Below are 23,495 nucleotides of genomic sequence, written 5' to 3' on the forward strand. Positions count from 1 at the left end.
TGCAGCCATGAAATTGAAAGACGCTTACTCCTTGGAAGAAAAGTTATGACCAACCTAGATAGCATATTCAAAAGCAGAGACATTACTTTGCCAACAAAAGTCCGTCTAGTCAAGGCTATGGTTTTTCCAGTGGTCATGTATGGATGTGAGAGTTGGACTGTGAAGAAGGCTGAGCGCCGAAGAATTGATGCTTTTGAACTGTGGTGTTGCAGAAGACTCTTGAGAGTCCCTTGGACTGCAAGGAGATCCAACCAGTCCGTTCTGAAGATCAGCCCTGGGATTTCTTTGGAAGGAATGATGCTAAAGCTGAAACTCCAGTACTTTGGCCACCTCATGCGAAGACTTGACTCATTGGAAAAGACTCTGATGCTGGGAGGGATTGGGGGCAGAAGAAGGGGACGCCAGAGGATGAGATGGCTGGATGGCATCACTGACTCGATGGAAGTGAGTCTGAGTGAAGTCCGGGAGTTGGTGATGGACAGGGAGGCCTGGCGTGCTGCAATTCATGGGGTCGCAAAGAGTCGGACACAACTGAGCAACTGAACTGAAGCAAAAGACAAAATGTATCTTAACTGCCTCTGTCAGTAAGTAGACAAAGTGTATTACTTCAAGCAAAACTTTCTATTTCTCCTAAAAGAATTTCCTCTCCTCCAGTATGAGTTAAATATAACAAAAAAACAATGATACAACTATATTAAAAGTGAATACTCAGAGTGCCCTAGAACTCTGTGGCAGGTTAACTGGGAGTACTCTCTGAAGCAAAATCTGTAATAAACAGGGAACAGAATTACGTGATGGTAAAGTGAACCTGATAGGAACTTTCCACAGATGTCCCATTCAAATCTCTGTAATGCTGAAATGACCCTCCATGGAAGTCCTAAACTGTCACTGAGCCTTTACCTGTATACCAGCCAGTCATTTGGTTTAGGTGGCCAGAGGAATGAGCGGTCTCCCTGAGCAAGGCAGCTGCCATAGGCTGACAGCCATCTCCAGAGAAAGGTTCAGTTGTGAGCAGTCATAGGCCAGCACCTCTGGAAAGAGGTTCATGAAAAGGATTCTAGGGGGTCCAGCCCAACATCCACTACACAGTCCAACATCTATTTGCACAAATGCTGGACTAAGAAATACGGATCATAGGAAATTCCAAGGAACATCCCAAGGAACTATAGCACCAAGAGCCAGGAGAAAACAAACTGAGAAAATTGTACCAGAATTTGGGGACTATTTTTTGCTCCTTAGGAACATGTGGATTATAGAAACGTAGCGAAGGGCCTGAGAAGCTGAGCATTTTTTTTTTTTACACTGAAGTGCTAGTAGGAAACAATCGGTATTGAGAGGCGTCAAGTAGGTCCTACTTGAATAACCTCCCAGGCTTTGGGTTGGCCTAGAAGTAATGACCAGCCAGAAACTGCACCTCCCACAGACAGACTGAAGGCAAGTTTTGAACCATCTGAGTTAATGTAATCCAGGATTGCTAATACCCTTACCTGCCTACCAAAACCACAAGTCCTCTCTGGGGGACGATAGCATCATATTGGGCCATACATTTTTATTATTATATGATATGTCATGAAATCAGGGCATAAAAATAACCAGGTATAGAAAGAAACAAAACAATTGAAAACAGAAAACAAAAAAAAAGATAATAGACACAAAAGAGTTCCAAACAAAGGGGTTATCTGAAACAGATCTTGGGGCGTCCCTGGTGAAGAATCTGCCTGCCAATGCAGGAGACACAGGTTCAATCCCTGGTCTGGGAAGATCCCACATGCCGGAGAGCAGTTAGGCGTGTGCACCCAGGAGCCACAACTGTTGAGCCCACGTGCCACAACGACTGCAGGCCTGTCCCCTAGAGCCCCTGGTCCTCAACAAGAGAGGCCATCACAATGAGACACCCACACACTGAAATGAAGAGTAGCCCAAGGCTCTCTGCAACCAGAGGAAAGCCCAGCACTGCCAAAAACAAATAAATAAAATGACATACATTTTTTAAAAAAAGGAAGCAAATTTTTGCAATAACTATCTTTAACATGGTCAAAGAAACTTAAAAATGGACAATTTTGGGCAAGAACTAGTAATTCTATTAAAGATGTAAAGTTTATAACTGAAAGACTTAATAATAGACATGGCAAACTCCATAAATGGCCTTAACAAGATTAGATATAACTCAAAACAGTTTCTCTAGCAGAGAAAGAGTGAATAGCACAGAAGCAATGCAGGCAGTATTACTGGCTAGTAGGTTTCCTTGACTACTTAGCCATCAAATTAATGACTAAACAAATGGCAGATCTGAAGGCACCAGTAGCCCCACTACAGAATATACCAAAGAAAACCCTATTTAAGTGCATGATGGTAAACTGCTGAAAACTGTAGCAAAGGCTAAGACACAACCACAGAGAGGCAGAGAGAATTTACCTTTTTTTTTTTTTTTTGGAGGAGAATTTAAAGGAGCAACAATTCAACACACAATGAATTCTTAACAAAATAACGGAAGCTGGAAGATCATAGAAGTATATATTTAAGGTACTGAAAGAAAACAACAGCCAAATTTCAGTTCTATATCTAGCAAAATTATTCTTCAAGAACAAAAGTGAAAGTTACATTCAGATGAAAAACAGAACTTCCTGTCAGGAGACCTATACTAGAATCAATCAGTTCAGTTTCAGTCACTCAGTTGTGTCCAACTCTGTGACCCCGTGAATCGCAGCATGCCAGGCCTCCCTGTCCATCACCAACCCCCGGACTTCACTCAGACTCACATCCATCGAGGCAGTCATGCCATCCAGCCATCTCATCCTCTGTCATCCCCTTTTCCTCCTGCCCCCAATCCCTCCCAGCATCAGAGTCTTTTCCAATGAGTCACCTCTTTGCATCAGGTAGCCAAAGTACTAGAGTTTCAGCTTTAGCATCACTCCTTCCAAAGAAATCCCAGGGCTGATCTCCTTCAGAATGGACTGGTTGGATCTCCTTGCAGTCCAAGGGACTCTCAAGAGTCTTCTCCAACACCACACTTCAAAAACATCAATTCTTCAGCACTCAGCTTTCTTCACAGTCCAACTCTCACATCCATACATGACTACTGGAAAAATCATAGCCTTGACTAGATGGACTTTTGTTGGCAAAGTAATGTCTCTGCTTTTGAATATGCTATCTAGGTTGGTCATAACTTTCCTTCCAAGGAGTAAGCGTCTTTTAATTTCATGGCTGCAGTCACCATCTGCAGTGATTTTGGAGCCCAAAACAAATAAAGTCTGACACTGTTTCCACTGTTTCCCCGTCTATTTCCTATGAAGTGATGGGACCAGATGCCATGATCTTCGTTTTCTGAATGTTGAGCTTTAAGCCAACTTTTTCACTCTCCTCTTTCACTTTCATCAAGAGGCTCTTTACTTCCTCTTCACTTTCTGCCATAAGGGTGGTGTCATCTGCATATCTGAGGTTAACTGATATTTTTCCCAGCAATCTTGATTCCAGCTTGTGCTTCTTCCAGCCCAGCGTTTCTCATGATGTACCCTGCATATAAGTTAAATAGGCAGGGTAACAATATACAGCCTTGACGGACTCCTTTTCCTATCTGGAACCAGTCTGTTGTTCCATGTCCAGTTCTAACTGTTGCTTCCTGACTTGCATATAGGTTTCTCAAGAGGCAGGTCAGGTGGTCTGGTATTCCCATCTCTTTCAGAATTTTCTGAATGCAGAGTTCCAAAGAATAGCAAGGAGAGATAAGAAAGCCTTCCTCAGTGATCAATGCAAAGAAATAGAGGAAAGCAACAGAATGGGAAAGACTAGAGATCTCTTCAAGAAAATTAGAGATAGCAAGCGAACATTTCACGCAAAGATGGGCTCAATAAAGGACAAAAATGGTATGCACCTAACAGAAAAGGAAGATATTAAGAAGAGGTGGCAGGAATACACAGAAGAACTGTACAAAAAAGATCTTTCACAACTAAGATAATCACAATGGTGTGATCACTCACCTAGAACCAGACATCCTGGAATGTGAAGTCACGTGGGCCTTAGGAAGCAACACTACAAACAAAGCTAGTGGAGGTGATGGCATTCCAGTTGAGCTATTTCAAATCCTGAAAGATGATGCTGTGAAAGTGCTGCATTCAATATGCCAGCAAATTTGGAAAACTCAGCAGTGGCCACAGGACTGGGAAAGGTCAGTTTTCATTCCAATTCCAAAGAAAGGCAATGCCAAAGAATGCTCAAACTACCGCACAATTGCACTCATCTCACACACTAGTAATGTTTAAAATTCTCCAAGCCAGGCTTCAGCAATACGTGAACCGTGAAGTTCCAGATGTTCAAGCTGGTTTTAGAAAAGGCAGAGGAACCAGAGATCAAATTGCCAACATCCGCTGGATCATGGAAAAGCAAGAGATTTCCAGAAAAACATCTATTTCTGCTGAATTGACTATGCCAAAGCCTTTGACTGTGTGGATCACAATAAACTAGAATAAATGGAAGAGGCAAATATTAAAATGACAAAAGATAATTCTATGACAAAGAGAAATCTAAAGAATCAAAGTGCCAAGAAAGTACTGGTCAGCAGTTTTATTAAAATTTTTGATATGGAATAATCAAGGCATAAAAATAATCAGGTAAAGAAACAATAAAACATAATTGAAAACTGAAAAAAACAGACACTAGAAAATGCTGAAAAGAAGTCAGTAGCCAAGCTTGAACTGTATTCTATTTCTTGAAGCAAAAAATATCCTTCAAGAACCACAGAGTTTTCCGATCACTAAAAGCTAAAATGGGGGTTGACAAGTTTTTTAAAAAAATAGCCAGATAGTAAACATTCTAGCTAGTTGCATCTGCCACAACACTTAACAGTTGTCGCACAAAAGTAGCCACAGAGAACACATAAATTGACATTAAAAAGTAGAGAAAAGGCAGACTGTTCAATCATTTTCAAATACTGAATGCCTATTCTGTACCTAGTACCATACAAACATGTGGAAATTCAATGTGAATAAGAAAACTGTCTTAATGGAATAATTATAATTACTGATTAAGTCCTCCTATTAAAAGTGAATTTTAGCAAGCAGTAAAATTAGCTTATGAGACCCAAACTTAACCTGATAAAATAAAAGCTATCAGTTCATGAACCATTAATATTTCCTGTGTAATTCATGAACATGACTGGTCACTTTAGTGTGAATCCTGCTAAAAGACTCTTGCTCCTTGGAAGGAAAACTATGACAAACCTAGACAGCATATTAAAAAACAGAGACATCACTTTGTTGACAAAGGTCCGTATAGTCAAAGCTATGGTCTTTCCACTAGTCATGTGAGAGTTGGATCATAAAGAAGGTTGAGCACCAAAGAACTGATACTTTTGAGTGCTGGACTCTTCAGAGTCCCTTGGACAACAAAGAGATCAAACCAGTCAATCCCAAAGGAAATCAACCCTCAGTCTTCATAAGGACTTATGCTGCAGCTTCAATACTTTGGCCACTTGATACACAGAGCCAACTGATCGGAAAAGACCCTGATGCTGGGAAAGATTGAGGGCAGGAGGAGAAGGGGCAACAGAGGATGAGATGGTTGGATGGCATCACCCACTCAATGGACATGAGTTTGAGCAAACTCCAGGAGATAGTGAAGGACAAAGGAGCCAAACGTGTTGCACTTCATGGGGTTACAAAGAGTCAGACACGACTGAGCAACTGAACAACACCTGCAGAATGTCATTCCAAATTAGATACTGGTGTTAAGGTACAGCAATTTGAGTTCACCGAAATCTCTCTAGAAAGGACTGCAGACTGAAGGATGGAGTGACTATTTTAGTTTTGTTTTGATTTGGGTTTATGACCATCCCCAGCCTAGGGACAGCTGGAGGCTGACTTGGCATTTAAACTGAATAGTTAATTCTCTCAAATTTTTATTCTCCTAAAGAATAGCTACCCCAAAAATGCATCTTTCCTGGATATCTCAGGAAAAGTTGGGTATAAAAAGTAAAGACATTTCACTATTTTATATAGACATATGGCTGTGCCTAAACACATGTATAATAATATGCATAAGGATTCTTATTTAACACATATAATAAACATTTTAAATGGTAAAATAGGACTGACATTCCTATTTCCAGCTTGAAAGTACTAGGTGTGATGAATGCTAAGCAGGGAGGTACATTCAAAGTCAATATAATGGGCATCTGAAGCTATTCCTTAGAGTAGATCTGGATATCTGGGATCAAAGAATGGGTCTAGGGGACATGGGTGTACCTATGGTTGATTCTTATTTATGTATGACAGAAAACCACAAAATTCTGTAAAGCAATTATCCTTCAGTTAAAAAAAATAAAAGTGGCAAAAAAAGATCAGGTCTAGGCTTGCAGCTGCTGCCAAAAGCCAGCACATGCCACGGTGACTGAGCAGACAGGCAGCAGTTCAGTCGGTCAGTCAGGTCCAACTCTTCACAACAACATGGACTGCAACACCATGGCCTCCCTGTCCGTCACCAACTCCCAGAGTTTACTCAAACTCATGTCCATTGAGTCAGTGATGCCATCCAACCATCTCATTCTCCATCGTCCACTTCTCCTCCTGCCTTCCATCTTTCCCAACATCTTTTCAAATGAGTTAGCTCTTCGCATCAGGTGGCCAGGTATTGGAGTTTCAGCTTCAGCATCAGTCCTTCCAATGAATATTCAGGACTGATTTCCTTTAGGACGGACTGGTTGGATCTCCTTGCGGTCCAAGAGACTCTTGAGACAGGTGATGGAAAGAGCAATATTGCATAGGAACCTGGAATGTTAGGTCCATGAATCAAGGCACACTGGAAGTGGTCAAACAGATGGCAAGAGTGAACACTGACATTTTAGGAATCAGCAAACTAAAGTGGACTGGAATGGGTGAATTTAAATCAGATGACCATTATATCTACTACTGTGGGCAAGAATCCCTTAGAAGAAATGGAGTAGCCATCACAGTCAACACGAGTCCAAAATGCAGTACTTGGATGCAATCTCAAAAACGACAGAAAGATCTGTTTGTTTCTAAGGTAAACCATTCAATATCACAGTAATTCAAGTCTATGCCCCAACCAGTGATGCTGAAGAAGCTGAAGTTGTATGGTTCTATGAAGACCTACAAGATCTTCTAGAACTAACACCCAAACAAGATGTCCTTTTCATTATAGGGGACTGGAATGCAAACATAGGAAGTCAACAAATACCTACAGTAACAGGGAAATTTGGTCTTGGAGTACAGAATGAAGTAGGAGAAAGGCTAATAGAGTTTTGCCAAGAGAAAGCACTGATCATAGCAAACACCCTCTCTTCCAACAACACAAGAGAAGACTTTACACATGGACATCACCAGATGGTCAATACCTAAATCAGATTGATTATATTCTTTGCAGCCAAAGATGGAAAAGCTCTATATAGTCAGCAAAAACAAGACCAGGAGCTGATTATAACTCAGATCATGAACTCCTTATTGCCAAATTCAGACTTAAATTGAAGAAAGTCATTTTACCTAGGCCATTCAGGTATGACCTAAATCAAATCCCTTATGATTTTACAGTAGAAGTAACATTCAAGAGATTAGACAGGCAACAGAGGTGGTCAAACCCAAGGGATTGTGGAACATGGGGATTCAGATACAAGTCAGGAATGTAAAGAGATGAGCCACTTTCAGTTCAGTCGCTCAGTCCTGTCCGACTCTTTGCGACCCCATGAATCGCAGCACGCCAGGGCTCCCTGTCCATCACCAACTCCCGGAGTTCACTCAGACTCACGTCCATCGAGTCCGTGATGCCATCCAGCCATCTCATCCTCTGGCGTCCCCTTCTCCTCCTGCCCCCAATCCCTCCCAGCATCAGAGTCTTTTCCAATGAGTCAACTCTTCGCATGAGGTGGCCAAAGTACTGGAGTTTCAGCTTTAGCATCATTCCTTCCAAAGAAATCCCAGGGCTGATCTCCTTCAGAACAGACTGGTTGGATCTCCTTGCAGTCCAAGGGACTCTCAAGAGTCTTCTGCAACACCACAGTTCAAAAGCATCAATTCTTCGGTGCTCAGCCTTCTTCACAGTCCAACTCTCACATCCATACATGACCACAGGAAAACAGTATGAAAAGGCAGCCACTTTAGAAAACAGTAAAACACACATCTACCATGCAAAAATGTAAATCCACTCTATATACACAAGAGAAACATAAACATGTCCACACAAAGACTTGTATACAAACGTTCAGCAGCATTATGCATAATAGCCATAAAGTGGAAATAAGCCAAATATCTATCAACTGGTGAATAGACAAGATGTGCTATATCCATACAATGGAATTCTATTCTGTGATAAGCAAGAATGAACTCCTGACACATACTGCAACATACATGGGCCATTAAAACACACTAAATGAAATCAGACAGACACAAGAGCTCACAGACTGTATGATTCCATTTATATTATTTATCAGAAAAAGGAAATCTGTATAGACAGTAGATTAATGATTTCCTGGGATGAGGGGTGAGAATGGGAGTGACTGCAATGGGCACAATGGCTTTCTGGGGTGATGACTTTAAAATAAGATTGTGACAATGGTTACCCATCTCTGAACACTGTGCTGTGCCTGTGTGTGAAGTCACATCTGACTCTTTGCAACTCTTTGGACTATAATCTTCCAGGCTCCTCTGTCCTTGAGGTATTCTTCAGGCAAGAATCCTGGAGTGGATTGCCATTTCCTCCTCCAGGGGATCTTCCCAACCTAGGGGATCGAACCCAATCTCCTGCACTGCAGGTGGATTCTTTGCCTACTGAGCCATTTTAAATGAATGAATTTTATGGTAAGTAAATTACCCTCAGCAAAAGTTTTTTTTTTTTTCTTTTTCTTTTTCTTTTTTTTTTGCTGCACCATGCACCTTGCAAGATCTCAGTTCTCCAACCAGGAATTGAAGTCAGGCCTTAGCAGTGAAAGCATCAAATCCTAACCACTGAACCACCAGAGAATCCCTAAAGCCATTTTTAAAGATGAAATAAAGACATTTTAAGACAAAGTATCTAGAAACTGAGAAAATACATTATCTTTAGACCTACATTAAACTTAAGAGTGAAAAATGACCTCAGATAGGAACATGGAAATGCAAGAAAGAATAATGATCAATACAGGTAAATTTCAGTAAGTATTACTTTATAAAACAACAACAAAAAATTTATGTAGGACTTAAGATGTCTGTAAAATTAAAATGCCTGACAATAACATAAAAGGCTGGAAGTTGATAAAGCCATGAGTAATACTGATCATAAAATACACACATACAAGTTATCAACACCAGGAACAAAAAAGGGGAAATTGTTACAGATCCTAGAGACATTAATAAGATGGGAACTTTACATGATGAAATTTAAACATGTATAATAAGATGTAAAAGTTCCTAGAAATACGTAACTTATGAGAAGTGATAAAAATAAAAAGTCAGAATACTGAAGCACTGCACTTAACATTCGTATCTAACTGACTGACAGACACATAAGCTAAGTGAGGGAACCACGGAGTTGTCCCTGACTGCCCTGAAAGAATTTCTTCCTTCTTGTAGCTGTAAGGCTGACACATGATAAACCAGAAGCAGAGTTTGATCCTGTAGATTACTGTCTACAACACAGGTTGAATTCAGAGCTTCAGCAGATTTCTTGAGTGAAAACTATAATACTGGTGGGGATGGAGTAAACCCTGAAAAATGGAACAGTGAGATTTAAGAGAATTGTAGTAACTCCAGTCACTCCTAATGCCCAAAGATTTCCCCTTGTCAACAGAAGCAGCTTCTCCCCTAATGAGAATGGTTTTGACTCTCTTGAATATCCTTAGTGACCACACCAAAATAAAATTCCAATTCCTTTCATTTACCACTCCTAGGGCCTCCTACTGCCTCTAACCTATGACTAAACCAAACCCTCAAATTCTCTATAATTTCAAAATTTGGAAAAGAATTATGTAGTAACAGAATTACAAGGTTTTCCTAATGATTGAGGAATGTGTCCAAAGGATGCTAAACTGGGAAGAAACAGTTTCGATGAAGCTGAATATGTTTTTTTGGGCACATTTCAATGTAAGTGGTCACTGGTGATGATCTAACTCATGTTTCAGCCAGGGGATGAGGTACAGTTTTGTACCCCATAATCTAACAGTAGCTGGATCCTCAATGCCTTGAAACCCAGCCAGGTCAGACAACTAATGCAAGACCTTATTTCCTTGAGGATCTACTTCCTGTACTATTTCTGAATACCAATTATGTGATCAGCTTTCTTATTTTCAGAAAATAGAATCCTCTCGAGCTAAGCAAAAGGAATTTACTAAGCAGTATGTGCTGTGCTTAGTCGCTCAGTCGTGTCCAACTCTTTGCGACCCTATGGACTGCAGCCCGCCAGGCTCCTCTGTCGGTGGGGATTCTCCAGGCAAGAGTACCAGAGTGGGTTGCCATGCCCTCCTCCAGGGGATCTTCCCAGCCCAGGAATTGAACCCAGGTCTCCCGCATTGCAGGTGGATTCTTCACCATCTGAGCCACCAGGGAAGCAGTACAGATAGCTCTTAGAATCACTGCAAAGGTCTGAAATGGAGTATAAGCTGAAATCTGACTCATAATCCCTTACCATAGAAGTGAGTTTGCAAGGTATGGAGCTGCTTCTACAATCAAGCTACCTGTCACACCAGAAAGCCTCCATCCACAGAGCCACCAGCGCCAAAACCAGGTCACTCTTGTTAAGATCCAAGCCTACATAATAAATAGATGCCTCAGGCCCTCCCTGCTTCTGCTCCCTCCTAACTCAGTTCTGAAACAGAAGTCTCACACAAGGGCATCTGATTAGAGGAACTTTGGTTTTGTTTGGAATCTTAGCTCTGAAGGAGTCTGGGAAGCAGTCATTGTTTTTCACAGCAGCACTGTATTGCTCAATATGAATGCACCATCATTTAAACATTTTCTTTCTGGAGGACACTTAGGTTTCTTGTCTTTGCTGTTAAAAACACTGATGCATCCCTTCATCCTAACCACACACCTAAGAAAGGACTAGGATCCTGAATATATTTTTTCACGTGTGTACAAAAAACTGGAGCCTGGATTTCCTGGTCACAAGCCATTGTTTTTATCTCCCTCCCCTACCCCCTTAAAGTCTAAAATGTTCCTTTCTCAAAGAAAACAAATATATACTGAACGAATGGATCATCCTGTTATTCTTTTGCCTCAAAGTATTGTTTGCATTTGTGAATTTCAGATGCAAAATAGCCTTACTCGCTTTTTTTTGCTACAGCCTATCTGGGTCAGGCATCTTGAAAAAGTCCCTGACAGAATATTATGTTATCACGCATGCTCTAGACTAATTCACTTTTCATAGCTGAGTGCCTAATGTCTCTAACCAATTAAATGCAATGGTCCATAATGGCATCCTCTGCTTATAAAAGTGCATTTCACAACCCCAGCACAAACACACAACTAGCACAGGTAGCAGTGTGGTGCACCCTGAAATGAGCTGTCAGAATGGCAACATGTGGATTCCCATGGAAGAGATCCCTGCAGGAGAAATACATACATTTTAAAATGTGCTTTTTAAAAAGTGCTCCCAGGCAGCAAAGCAATGAATATGAAATGTGGAAAATCTTAATTTTCTCTGAATTTCATTTTCAATAACCATAAAATGAGGGTAAAATCTACTTTTATAATACAGGGTTGCAAAGAGTCAGACATGACCGAGCAACTGAACTGATGAGGACTAAACAAATGCAAAACTAAAATATACTCCTGCTGTTACAGAGGATATCCACAAACGAATGCATCACAAATGTCCTGTAACATGTTAGCCAAGAAGGGCTGGAAGCTGTCTACTGACCAGTGATAGCTCAGTCAAGAAGCAGACTTTCCCAAAGTTAGTACTTTATCCCATAGCGATCTCTCCTCATTCTGGCCATCAACAGATCTGGACGTTTGTCCCACCCTAAGCCCAACTCCAGTCTATGCCTCAGGACAGCACAGGGAGGGGGGCGGGTAGTGGGGGGTTCTACAGCAGAGGAGAATGCAAAGACCAAAGCATGCTTTCCACAAGCTCCCTAATTCGGGTATATAAATATGCTCTGTCTAAATGGAATAACGCAGATGTTCGTGTGACTGCCTTTAAAGATGTGTAGCCTGCATGCAGGCCATGGTGAGATCCCAATTTTAGGCAGGCCACTACCAAAGAATCAATAAAGGTTGGTGGGCTAGGCACAGTCCCCACTCACCAGCCATGTAACTTTGGCTGCTCTTTGGCTTGTGGGATCTCAGTTCCTTCACCGGGGACTGAACAGCAGTGGAAGCCACAAGTGCTAGCTGACCTCCGGATCACCTGGGAATTCCCCATCTATGCCTCCTTTATACTAGGGATCCTCACAAGCCTACTGTGCCAATTAAAGGTGTTATTTAAGAACACATTTAGGACAATGTGAACTGCCACAAGTGAACACTATCATTGTAATTAAAAATAGTGGGGGGGGGGGGGACACACACACACACCAGCTACTGATCTGGTAAACTACTCATTCTAAAATGTTTAGCCTTGTTATCTCAAACGTATTGCTTCAGTCTTATTTTTACTACACCACAGATCCAGGCTGTCACCCACTTTTCCTTACTGTTCTTTTCTTAGTATGACACTGTTCACTCCTGCCCCAAGATCTTATGACCTCTCGTACCTGGAACATTTGCCACTCCTGGCTCACCTTAGGTGCAGGTGTCTGCACCAGTCTCTTGCGTGGTCTCCAACAGAAGACTCCCTTGGACAGCTTCAGGATCACCTGCCGAGCCCAGGAGGCTCACTAGTAGCCTGGGGCTACCCTGACGCCTGACTGTCCTCATTTCCTCAGGTGATCTAGTGAAGCATCCACATCTCTGCAAATCTTTTGAGTTTCCGGACACAGGCCCAAGTTCTGGTCATTTTCCTGTTCTCCAATACCTTTAACCTGGGCCAGAACTTAATATTTTGGTTTTGTTTGCCAATAGACGGTTTTGAAAAGAAAGTTGTCCTTGTCAGAGGACTACAGAGGCCTGGGGGCTGCAAGACTGCCAAGTGTGTACATGCAAGAGAAACAAGGAATAACTAAGGAACAATTCTACCGCTTCAGAACACACCACTGCAGACTGCCACTGCCACGATGTAGCTCGTGACTTGTCAACCTGTGGTGAAACTGCAACTACTCCCCAGGCAGCTGCTCCTCCATAAGCGGTCTTCCTAATGACGACGTGTTCAGTTGGGCAGTATTTCCTTTGCCAGGGCTGCCACAACAAAGTACTAAGACTGGGGGGCCCAAACGAGCGAAATTCTTCTCACAGTTATGGAGGCCAGAAGTCGGAGGTCCAGATGCCAGCAGAGCTGTTTCTTCCGAGACATTTCTCCTCGGCTTGCAGACACAGATCTTCTCCCTGAGTCTTCCCTCCACGCCTGTCTGTGCAAATTTCCTCTTCTATAGGGAGACCAAGTCACACTGGATGAAGGTGTGCCCTGAGGACCTCATTTTAATTTAATCACTCTTTTGAAGACCTCATCTCCAAATATATTCACATTCTGAGGTCCTGGGGTTAGAACAAACACAAACGTTGAAGGAACACAATTCTGCCCACAAAGATATCATTTATGTTCCTAAAGATATGTTTCCGAGTGTTTGGACTCTATGATGCAGCTTGGTGATCAGGTAATATACATTTACATACTTGATAAGAGGCTGATGGCTCTAGCAACATTTATGTTCCTCAAGGCACAGTTAAAAGGGTGCTTCCTGGGAAGTGTGTATATAGGTCAGTAATTTCTAGACTCTGGTCTTGAAAACTCAATTCATGCCAGTTTTACTTGTCTTACTAAAATCCAGCACTTCTTGGGTTATAAACAGCCATATTTTAAGGACAGAGATCTATGCTGGTAAATCTAAAACTAAGGGATACCAGCCAGTGTTTACCGTATGGTAAACACTGTGCCAGCCCTTTGCATGAATTAACATCAAACAATGCTATGAAATGCAAACTATTATAAGTAGTCTCCACTTACAGATAAGTAAACAGAGGCATAGGGAGGTTACATAACCTGACCACACTTCCAGACCATCATGTAGCAAAACCCAAATGAGAAAACAATCAGCCAGGCTCCAGGGCCCATCCTTATAATACCCTGCCTCTGCATGAGACCATTCACCCAACAGCAGCTGGATCCCAACAGCAGCAAGAGACGAAGCCACATGTGACGGGCAGAAAAGGCTCAGAGTAAAATCCTGTCAAAGGGGCAGCTATTTATTTCATCTTGTGAGAAAGACTTAGAACGTGCCATTTAAGTCTAAGAGGTAAAAAAAAAAAAGGGGGGGGGGGTAAGACAGTCATTAGCAAGAAATAACATCTTCATTCTCACTTAAAACTATTTTTCAGAAATCCTCTCCTGTTTTTGTTTGCTTTGACCTAACTATCTTTGGCTTCTCTGGTGGCCCAGACAGTAAAGAATCCACCTGCAATGGAGACCCAGGATCAATTCCTGGCTCCAGAAGATCCCCTGGAGGAGGGAATGGATACCAACTCCAGTATTCTTGCCTGAAGAGGTCCATGGACAGAGGAACCTAGCAGGCTACCATCAATGGGGTCACAAAGAGTCAGACATGACTGAACAACTAACACTTTTAACTATCTTGGGAAGCATTCCAACCAGCATCTGGAGATGATGAAGTTTAACTCAGCAGGAGTCAGAGTTAAAGAGAGAAAGGGCACTTGGAGCTCCGGCACCAGTGGCTTCCGGGGGACAGGAGTGGCTGCTGCTAGGATGCCCTTCCCAGCTTGAGAAGCTGAACGTGGCGTTGCCTCAGCCCCACCAGAGCTCCCCAACAGCGGCTCATGACCTCATGTTGACAGCCACCTCTAACCAACACCACCTCACCCACTCCCTCAGCTGCAGACCTGTACTTCTCCATGGAGGCAGCAAAGAAGAGGCACTACCTTAGGAAGGAAGAGGGCAGGGACAAGAGCTGGAGATGCAGGAAGCACGACTTGTCTAAGCATTGTACTGCACAAGCATTCTAAAATTTAATTTCAAAGCTAAGGTACTTAGGAAATACTTTCTCCAACTTCTGATCTTAGAAAAACTCAAGCTGGACCTCATTTTCCTATAAAAGCTTCAATCCTTTCCTTCCACAAAATGAGATTACAAGAGGTATTGTGTTTTTTAAAAAGTTTTTATTTTAATCCTTCCTAGAGGAATATAGATTTGAATGAAATACATTCATTCCATAAATACATTAGCAGCAAAACCTTCTCACCAGAGTCCTCTCCACCCCAGCCCAGAGGTTGTGCCTTAGAGCACGAGAGCATGTTCCATCAACCGTCAAGTTCAGGATGTGTTTGCTTCTTGCTGAAAGCAGGCTATACATGAGAAAAACCAGATGACAGATCAGATGGGTAGGTGAATTAAGTTGGAACCCTGAAAATACATCCACGTGGTGACCATTTGACCTTCTGCACTTTCCAAATCCTCTGGAATCCACAGTGTTTAACTGATGAGGTCCTTCACCACAGACAACTGGGAGCGCCTAACCTTGCAAATGCACAAACATGTCTTCTCATTCTGAGTTGGCAACATTTTAATGGTGTCTTGATCCTTTTCAGAGAATAAGCCAGAGAGAAAGGATCATTCTCTCCTTCTTTCCATGGGCCAAGGTACCTCTCCGTCAGTTGGTCCACATGTCCTTGCTATCGGGAGACAACGCAGCAGGCATTACTTGGCTTGTTAGACCTCCAGATACTCTTTGTCCGGGTGCTGGAGGCTTCACTGGAGACAGAGACGTGTCGAAACCTTCAAAGATCTCTAAGGAACAGCGATCAGGTCTCTCAGCCCAGCTTCCATCAGAGCACATGACACAATCACTCTGGACAGTGGGCACCTCTCCTTTTCTCTCCATCAGTGCCTGCTGCCTGGCTGCTCCTTCCTCACCTGCTCTCTAGGTACCTGTGAAATTCCGGGAAGCAAGATCTACCCTAAACTCCCCAGCGGCCAGGAGAGATGAAGGCAGACGGTGCTTTAAATCTGTGAGCTGCAGTCAGAGTAACAAGCTTACACTGTTACGTTCCAATCCATTCTGGGATGAGTTTAAGTCACAAGTCTGCATAAAACATAACACCAGAACCACAATCAGGATGACTGTGACACAGGGACCAAGTCAACGGTTGCTTACCAAATCAATGAGTTGGGAGAACGAAATAATGAAAGAATTTAAAATAAATCTGATTTGTTGGGCAGAGGGCAGCTCTGACTCAGGTATAAATGTTATCACCCAGATTATCATGTAAATAAAGAACAGATCTCAAAAGCGGACACCTGCCTCCCCATACACCACTTTAAAAGAGGACACGTGCTCTATTCTCAATCTTTTAAAAGTGTTTTCATTAGGATACTCTTCTATAAGTGCTTTATCCATTCCCATTTAGTCTGTTTTGACTGTTGGCTGGAAGGAATCAAACTATTTTATATAAAAACCACTGTAGTGGATAACTGGTTATATGTTTTTCCCTTTTGCATTTTCCATCCGGAATAGTCAGCTTCTTTCTCTTTTATTTATGTGCAGAGAGAGAGTCATCTGCTGAATACACAGCACTGCTGATGCGACAGTCCTCTGTCCCCACGGAGTCCGCCAGCTCTTCCTCCTCTGAGTCATCTTCCTCCTCCTCCTCCTGTGCGGATGAGCTGGAGGTGGGCCCTTTGCAGGTTTTTAGGTGTCGGGTGAGATGATATTTGGTTAGATAAGCCTTTGTACATTTTTCACAGACATAATCCCGTTTTCCTTCATGTGAATTGAGATGTTTCTTTAAGTGATTTGTCCTCAAGAACAGCTTATCACACTTGGGACACTTGATCTGGCGTTCTCTAAGAGGAACACAAGGAAAAAACAAAATAAAACATTTGATTTGGGGTTACAACTGAGGCACACACTTACTCTGCACAACCTCAAGACCTTTGTCTGAGAAACTCTACCCAACTAGAATCAAACTTCTCTACAGGAGATGCATCATATAGAACAGTCATAAGACATGTGTGCAGTTTAAACAGCACAGACTGATTTTGCCTGTTTTAGAATTCTAGGTAAACGGGATTGTACTGAATATATCTCTTTTGTGTTTTTGCTTCTTTTTGAAACCCTATCACGTTGCTTCCATGGAAGCAACTTACAGGAGGCTACTTACAAATACACCACAGCTTGGTTGTGGCACTGGCTCTGTTGTTAATGGGTACTCTGGTGGTTTTGTTTTTTACCACCACAGGCAAGACTGCTATGTGAACATTTCTACACTGGTATGTGGGTCTGTTCCTCTAGGGCATATACTCAGGAGAGGCACAGGTGGATCCAAGGATATGTACACCTTCAATTTTACCACGATGATGCTAAGCTGTTTTCCAACGCTGTTGTATCAATATACAGGTCCATCCACAGCCATTTCAGAGCTCCTGTTGCCCGACATTCTTACTAACCAGAAGACTCAAATTTGAAAATGTTTGCCAACTGACCAACATAATGGTATCTAACTACAGTGTTAACAGTAGCCCCTACAAGTATCCAATTCAAGATGTCAGCAGCATCAAGGCTGGAGTAATAACCCTGGCCCAGACATCTTAGAGCTGACAAGAAACCTGGGGATCATACCGAGTACAAATTTTTTAACTTTTTTTTTGAGCATCTGAATCCTGTGTCTTAATGAAAATCCAACATGTTAACAGATAAAATGGGGCACTCAACCCTGACTGAACCTTAGACCCACCTGGCGAGCTTTTTAAAAATACCAAGGCCAGGGCTCTGCCCTGATCAGCTAAATCAGAATCCCTGGAGGTGGGGCCTTGGCACCAATCACTGTTTCTCACATTTCCCAAGTGACTATCATGAGCAGTGTTAGGGGCTGAATACCTAAGCTGGTATGCTGATGCTTCCGCTCATAATGGAGGTGGGGACCTACGGTTTAGATGAGGTTATGAGGATGGGACCCCCATGACGGGGTTATGTCCTCAGAAGAAGAGAAAGAGATCAGAGCTTGTTCACTCGCTCCTCCACCTGAGCACATAACAAGAAGGCAGCCAGAAGGAAGGCCCTCATCAGAACCCAACCATGCTGGCACCCTGGTCTCAACTTTCAGATTCCAGAAGTTTAAGAATATAAATTTCTTTTGTTTAAGCCACCACTCAGTCTACGGTATTTTGATGTGGCAGCTCAAGCTAATATAGGCAGCTAGATTAAATGACCCCAGCGAGCTCTTTCAGTTCCAACTATGTAAAACTATATATAAAATTTGATAATTAATGTATCTAATTTCCAAAATTTCATACTAATAATGAACCCACTTAATGAAAACTTTGTTTTAAAAGGTCATTCTGAGAGCCGTGAATGCAGATCCAGACTCCTTTGGTATTTTAGTGTTTCAGGTTGCACTGTGATTGCAAATCAGATAAAAGAGCAGATGTGAAAACAAAATATTTATCTAAAACCCATGATAAGAATAAAGGTTCCATGTTTGATGTATGTCTAAATAAAATACAAGCTAATGTGCTCTCCCTCTTCTAACACTTGCTGACAGCGAAGGACTGCAAAATCTGCTCGTCTATGTGTCACTGGAACTGACACAAGCTGGACAATTAATTACAGCTGGATTCATGCAATAAATTCCTAACGGGCGGTCCAATATTTGGCCTTCTCCTCCTTCCACCCCCTTGTCCTGCTGCCAGAGTGGTCTCTATAAAACAGACATCTCACCATGACATTCTTTCCCTTAAAATCCTTAAATGCTTGTGCAAGAATGGGAATACATTTAACATCACTGAACTACACACTTAAAAAGGGTTAAGACAGAAAAATTTATGTGTCATATGCCATAATGAAAATACACACATGCACACACACGCACAAAGCGGAGTAGCTCCTGGTACATGGGGAGGAAAAATGCCCCTATGACTCTCCATTACTCCCAGAATGAAATTTAATTTTGAACTGGATAAAAGGCTCGCTATTGTTTGGTTGCTGCCTCCCTCTATTGCTCTCACATACATGGGATGCTCTCACTATAGAGAACCACTCTTATTTCACAGTGCTTTTAACATTCATGTTTCTACATACCCCGTTTCATCTGTCTAGAAGACTATTCCCTGAATAACTCTAATATACCTTAATACTTAGCTCCAACTACCAGGAGGCTTTCTCAGGATACTCGCAGACTGGGTGAGGTAGCCCTCTTCTATAGTCTTTCAGGATCCTACACTTACTCTAACATCTGCAACACAGCATGGCAATTACTTACTATTCTGTTTCTTTTAATGGCCTCTGAGCTTTTTAAATCCAAGGACCATTCTCATCTTTGTGTTTTCACCACTTAGCAAATTGCTGGACTTCAAGAAGGTACTTAAAAAATTCATTAATCAAATGAAATTATGTTTCAAAAATATAAAAGAAAAAAGGAAATAAAGAGAGTATAAGTGAAAATGAGAAAACAAAGCAAGCACGTAAACTCTTCCAGGATAAACCAGAACCTTAGCTTTGTGACCTATGTGGTCGGAACACAGTCTGAGTCGTCAGAGAACACAGGCTGTGTGGAACACAGGAGACAGCTACAGGCACCACGGCGGGAGACAGACGTGAGCCGGCACACACAAGCCCCCGTTCACTGCCCGAGCAGCGGTCAGCTACAGGTCACTCACTGCGTGTGGATGAGCACGTGCTGCTTGAGGTCCTGCCTCCGCATGAACAACTTGTCACAGTAGTCACACTTGAGGTTCTTCTCCCCGGTGTGGATGACCATGTGGGATTCCAGGTGAGCCTTCTGGGTGAAAGACTTGTCACACAAAGTACACCTGTAGTTCTTCTGACCTGCATATTAACCCGAATGGTCACACTGTGAATCAGAGTGCCACGAGCACGCTCAGCATGAAGAGACACATTGTACAGGTATGTGGCAGGTGGGAATAAAACAGAATTGACTGGTAACTGGAACCTCACATTCTAGGACTGTCTACCTACAGCCACTCAGAACCACTGAATTATATGCTGCAACTAAAGCTAGTGAAGCTAACAAACCTGACCTATGACTGCTTACCTACATACACACTCTTTACTGTTTACAGCTAACACATGATACAAGTTCTGGGGAAAAAAAAAAATCACTTAAAACCCTAGTGCCTAACTTAATTCAATCATTAAAAAAAAGAAAAAACTCAAGAATTCTAATACTTGTCCATAAGCAAACATATTTTTACCACCTAAATTTTAGTTTTCTTTTTTAAATAAAATACATGTCTTCATAAACCAGGGATGAAATAAAGTCTTTTTAAGAATGCAGAAAAAAAGTTACTCTAAGTCAGGGGTTAGCAAACCTTTTCTTATAAGCCATTCCTAATCTTAAGGTCTGTGGGCCACACACACTCTGCTGGAACTACTCAGTCTTAATGCAAAAGTATAAGGAAGAATTTTACCTTCAAAGCTTTGGAGAAAATGACCCAACTAAGAAAACCAAACTAAACCCATTATTGTTATAGTGCATATGATAAAAACTTACGTCTAAGAGAAAGGGTTTGGTGTGCATGGAGTTTAGAAAATAGAAATTCAATAAATTCTGGTGGTGTTCAACAAACAATATTCAAAGGACAGAAACTGGCTCTGGCTAGTGACAGGGGTGACCTCTAATAGTACGCTCTAGCTGTTTCTGAAGAATTACCTTCAGGTCCAAACACACAGATGAACTCCCTGATTATTAACTGCATTTTCCCAGTCACCATCAAACTATGACTAGGCCACCTGGAAGATGGAGCAACTTAGTAATATTCTCTGAGGAGGCAGTTATTCCACACAATTCATGACCCAATGAAGTCCTCCTGTCAGCCAGCCGATTCTCTAACATCTGATCTCAACCCTATTTGCAAGACTTGTCTTGCTGCCACACCCTTAGCAATTTCTAATTTTTCAAAATCTCACTTCATGGTCCAGGACAGCTTACCTGTGTGTATCTTGAGGTGGGTCCGCAGGTTGCTGGGATCACTGAAAGCCTTGCTACAGAAATCGCACTTGTGGGGCTTCATACCCATATGACCCATAAAGTGGACGTGAAGTTTGGAAGGAGAGATAAAAGCCTGGGGGCACATGGAGCACTTCCACTTCCTCTCTTTGCTATGGCTTGGCCCGTGGCTGCTGCTGTGGCCATGGCTAGGAAGATGGTTATGGATGTGGCTGCTCAGGTGGGCTTTGAACTCAGTATAGGAACTGCACTCCTTGCCACAGTTACAGAGATGTACATCTGGGTGTTCAGGAACACCTTAAAAATAAAATTACTCAATGTACTTACTTCAATTTTAAAACTCAAATTTTAAAACATAGTGGTTGTTGCTTCTAATTTTCCCTTCTATCAAAATTTCCAGCTTGCCCACTACCTGTATAATTAAACAAATCTTGTTCAATGCTCTAGTCCTAGCATCTCAAATAGTGTGTCAGGCACACAGGGAAAACCTGGTAAATACTAAACTATAAGGCATCTTCCTAGGCAAAAAACTGAAGATTTTGTTACACACAAAATCTTATGTGTGTGCATGGCAGAAGTTTTACTACAGTGAAAAAGGACAGGGAACGCTTCTGACATAGACATCAGAAAGGGGATGGAGTGTCATCACTTGTCATTATGACACAGTGCAAAGAAAGAGACTATGAAGGTTAAATCAACTCACAGCATTGTCCTTTATGAACTTAAAACTAATGGTTCAAAAAGAAACTCAGGAACTTCAAATTCCCCAAATCAAAGTCCTAACACAAAGGTCATGCTGCCTGGCTGATATGGCTGCCTGGTTCTTCAGCATATGAAGAACTTCACAGATCTTAACACTTCTAATCGTAAGGTTAATATTCTGCTTTTACATACACAAAGGTATGTGATTTGCTTCTGCTTACACGTAAAGCATTACCAAAACTATATTACTGATCCTTGGTATTTTTACTGTGTTAGATTCATGACAAACAAGTCTTATATATAAACTTACCAATCTGCTGAGCATAATCCCGACTGTAATAAAAAAGCAGTTCATTTTCAGGAGGGATATCTTGGGAGGTACAGAAGTAGATTTTTCCATCATGGGGATAAGCCACCAAATTCTGTTCTTCCCGATTCCTAGGTTATCACATTTAACAAATCAAGCATATTAATTTTATCTTATTATTTATTTAAAAATTTTGGGGGGGCCACACTGCAACGCTTGTGGAATCTCAGTTCCCCATCAAGGGAACGCCCAGCAAGCATATTAATTTTGAAATATATACTAAACACATCATATCCCTATAGTGAAATCTTATATGAAAACTTAGATGTACTATTTCTCTGGGTCATTTCTAATTACCTATACTACCTGTTAGGGTTAACTTGTTTAGAAACAGTATACTTCAGTATATCACCTCATTGCTCTTTATAGTCAGAAACATTCTAGTCTACTGCTAGAAGAAAAGTAAGTAAAATGAAGCCTTAAAACACTATGACAAAGACAAAGAAATAGAATTAACACAGCAGCCTAAGGGGCTGATTGCGTTTGTGCATGCTAAGTCACTTCAGTTGTGTCCAACTCTGTGCGACCCTACAGACAGCAGCCCTCCAGGCTCCTCTGTCCATGGGGATTCTCCAGGCAAGAATACTGGAGAGGGTTGTCATGCCCTCCTCCAGGGGATCTTTCTGATCCAGGGATCAAACCGGCATTTCTTATGTCGCCTGTACTGCCAGGTGGGTTCTTTACCACTAGCACCACCTGGGAAGCCCAAGGGGTTGACCAATAGCCAATATAAAGAAAAGGAACCTACTGGCAAATTCAGTAGTAACTGGATCATTTTTTACTGCACTGGTAAATTGAACAAACTGCTCATAAAACAGGGACAATTTCTTATATTTAAATTTATAATCACCATTAGTCAACAACTACTGGGGTGAAGAAAATGAAAAGCCTTAGGCTTTAAGCTATGTTCAGATATCACCGTCATTGGATTCTTCAATTCATTCCTCTTTTATTCAAAGTTTCCTACTGAAAAATATCCGAATCATAACTATTTCTTGCATCTCACCTGGCTTTGCGCACAAACATCATCCAATTACATTCATTTTCGTCAGTTGTAATGATGCAGAATTCTAGGACACCATTGTGGTATATCTGCCAACAGAAGGCAAACATACACAACAAATGAACTGACAAGTTCTAGCAATAATCTCATTTACTTTGCAGTAGGTACCAGCTTTCCTAGTCAGTGTGAAAATACATGGTTGTCTTCTCATATGTTTGTCATTTCACCAGTCACCCTATTTCCAGCAATAAAGACCACTAGAGGTCTACAGTTAGTGCTCAGTATACAGAATCATGTTCTCTTGATTAGTCACATTTTGGCTTGACTGGAAAAGACATAAAATACTGTAGTTGTCTTCATTACCCACCACACAAACGGACATTAAGGTCAGAGAACCACCTCTTATTTTTTTCTCCAGTGAACCTAGCAT

The 23,495-nt window shown here is 41.8% G+C and overlaps 1 protein-coding gene across 8 annotated transcripts in view; it reads right to left on the reverse strand.

Annotated features, from left to right (window-relative positions):
* Positions 1–23,495, reverse strand: part of PRDM4 (PR/SET domain 4) — a 46,907-nt gene that overhangs the window by 7,033 nt on the left and 16,379 nt on the right. For 5 of the 8 annotated variants that reach the window (XM_004006704.5, XM_042247178.1, XM_042247177.1 and 2 more), the window contains 5 exons: positions 23,069–23,154; positions 22,006–22,133; positions 20,976–21,290; positions 19,684–19,852; positions 15,169–16,872 (listed from right to left, as the gene is read on the reverse strand). In XM_004006704.5, coding sequence (XP_004006753.1) covers positions 16,560–16,872; positions 19,684–19,852; positions 20,976–21,290; positions 22,006–22,133; positions 23,069–23,154 — 1,011 coding nt within the window. In that variant the 3' untranslated portion in view covers positions 15,169–16,559. Of the gene's footprint in view, positions 1–15,168; positions 16,873–19,683; positions 19,853–20,975; positions 21,291–22,005; positions 22,134–23,068; positions 23,155–23,495 lie in introns of those variants that run through there. The other 3 variants (XM_060413165.1, XM_060413164.1, XM_042247179.2) reach the window with 1 other exon arrangement.

This window comes from Ovis aries, chromosome 3 (genome assembly GCF_016772045.2).
Source record: "Ovis aries strain OAR_USU_Benz2616 breed Rambouillet chromosome 3, ARS-UI_Ramb_v3.0, whole genome shotgun sequence".
In the NCBI taxonomy this organism is placed as follows: Eukaryota; Metazoa; Chordata; class Mammalia; order Artiodactyla; family Bovidae; genus Ovis; species Ovis aries.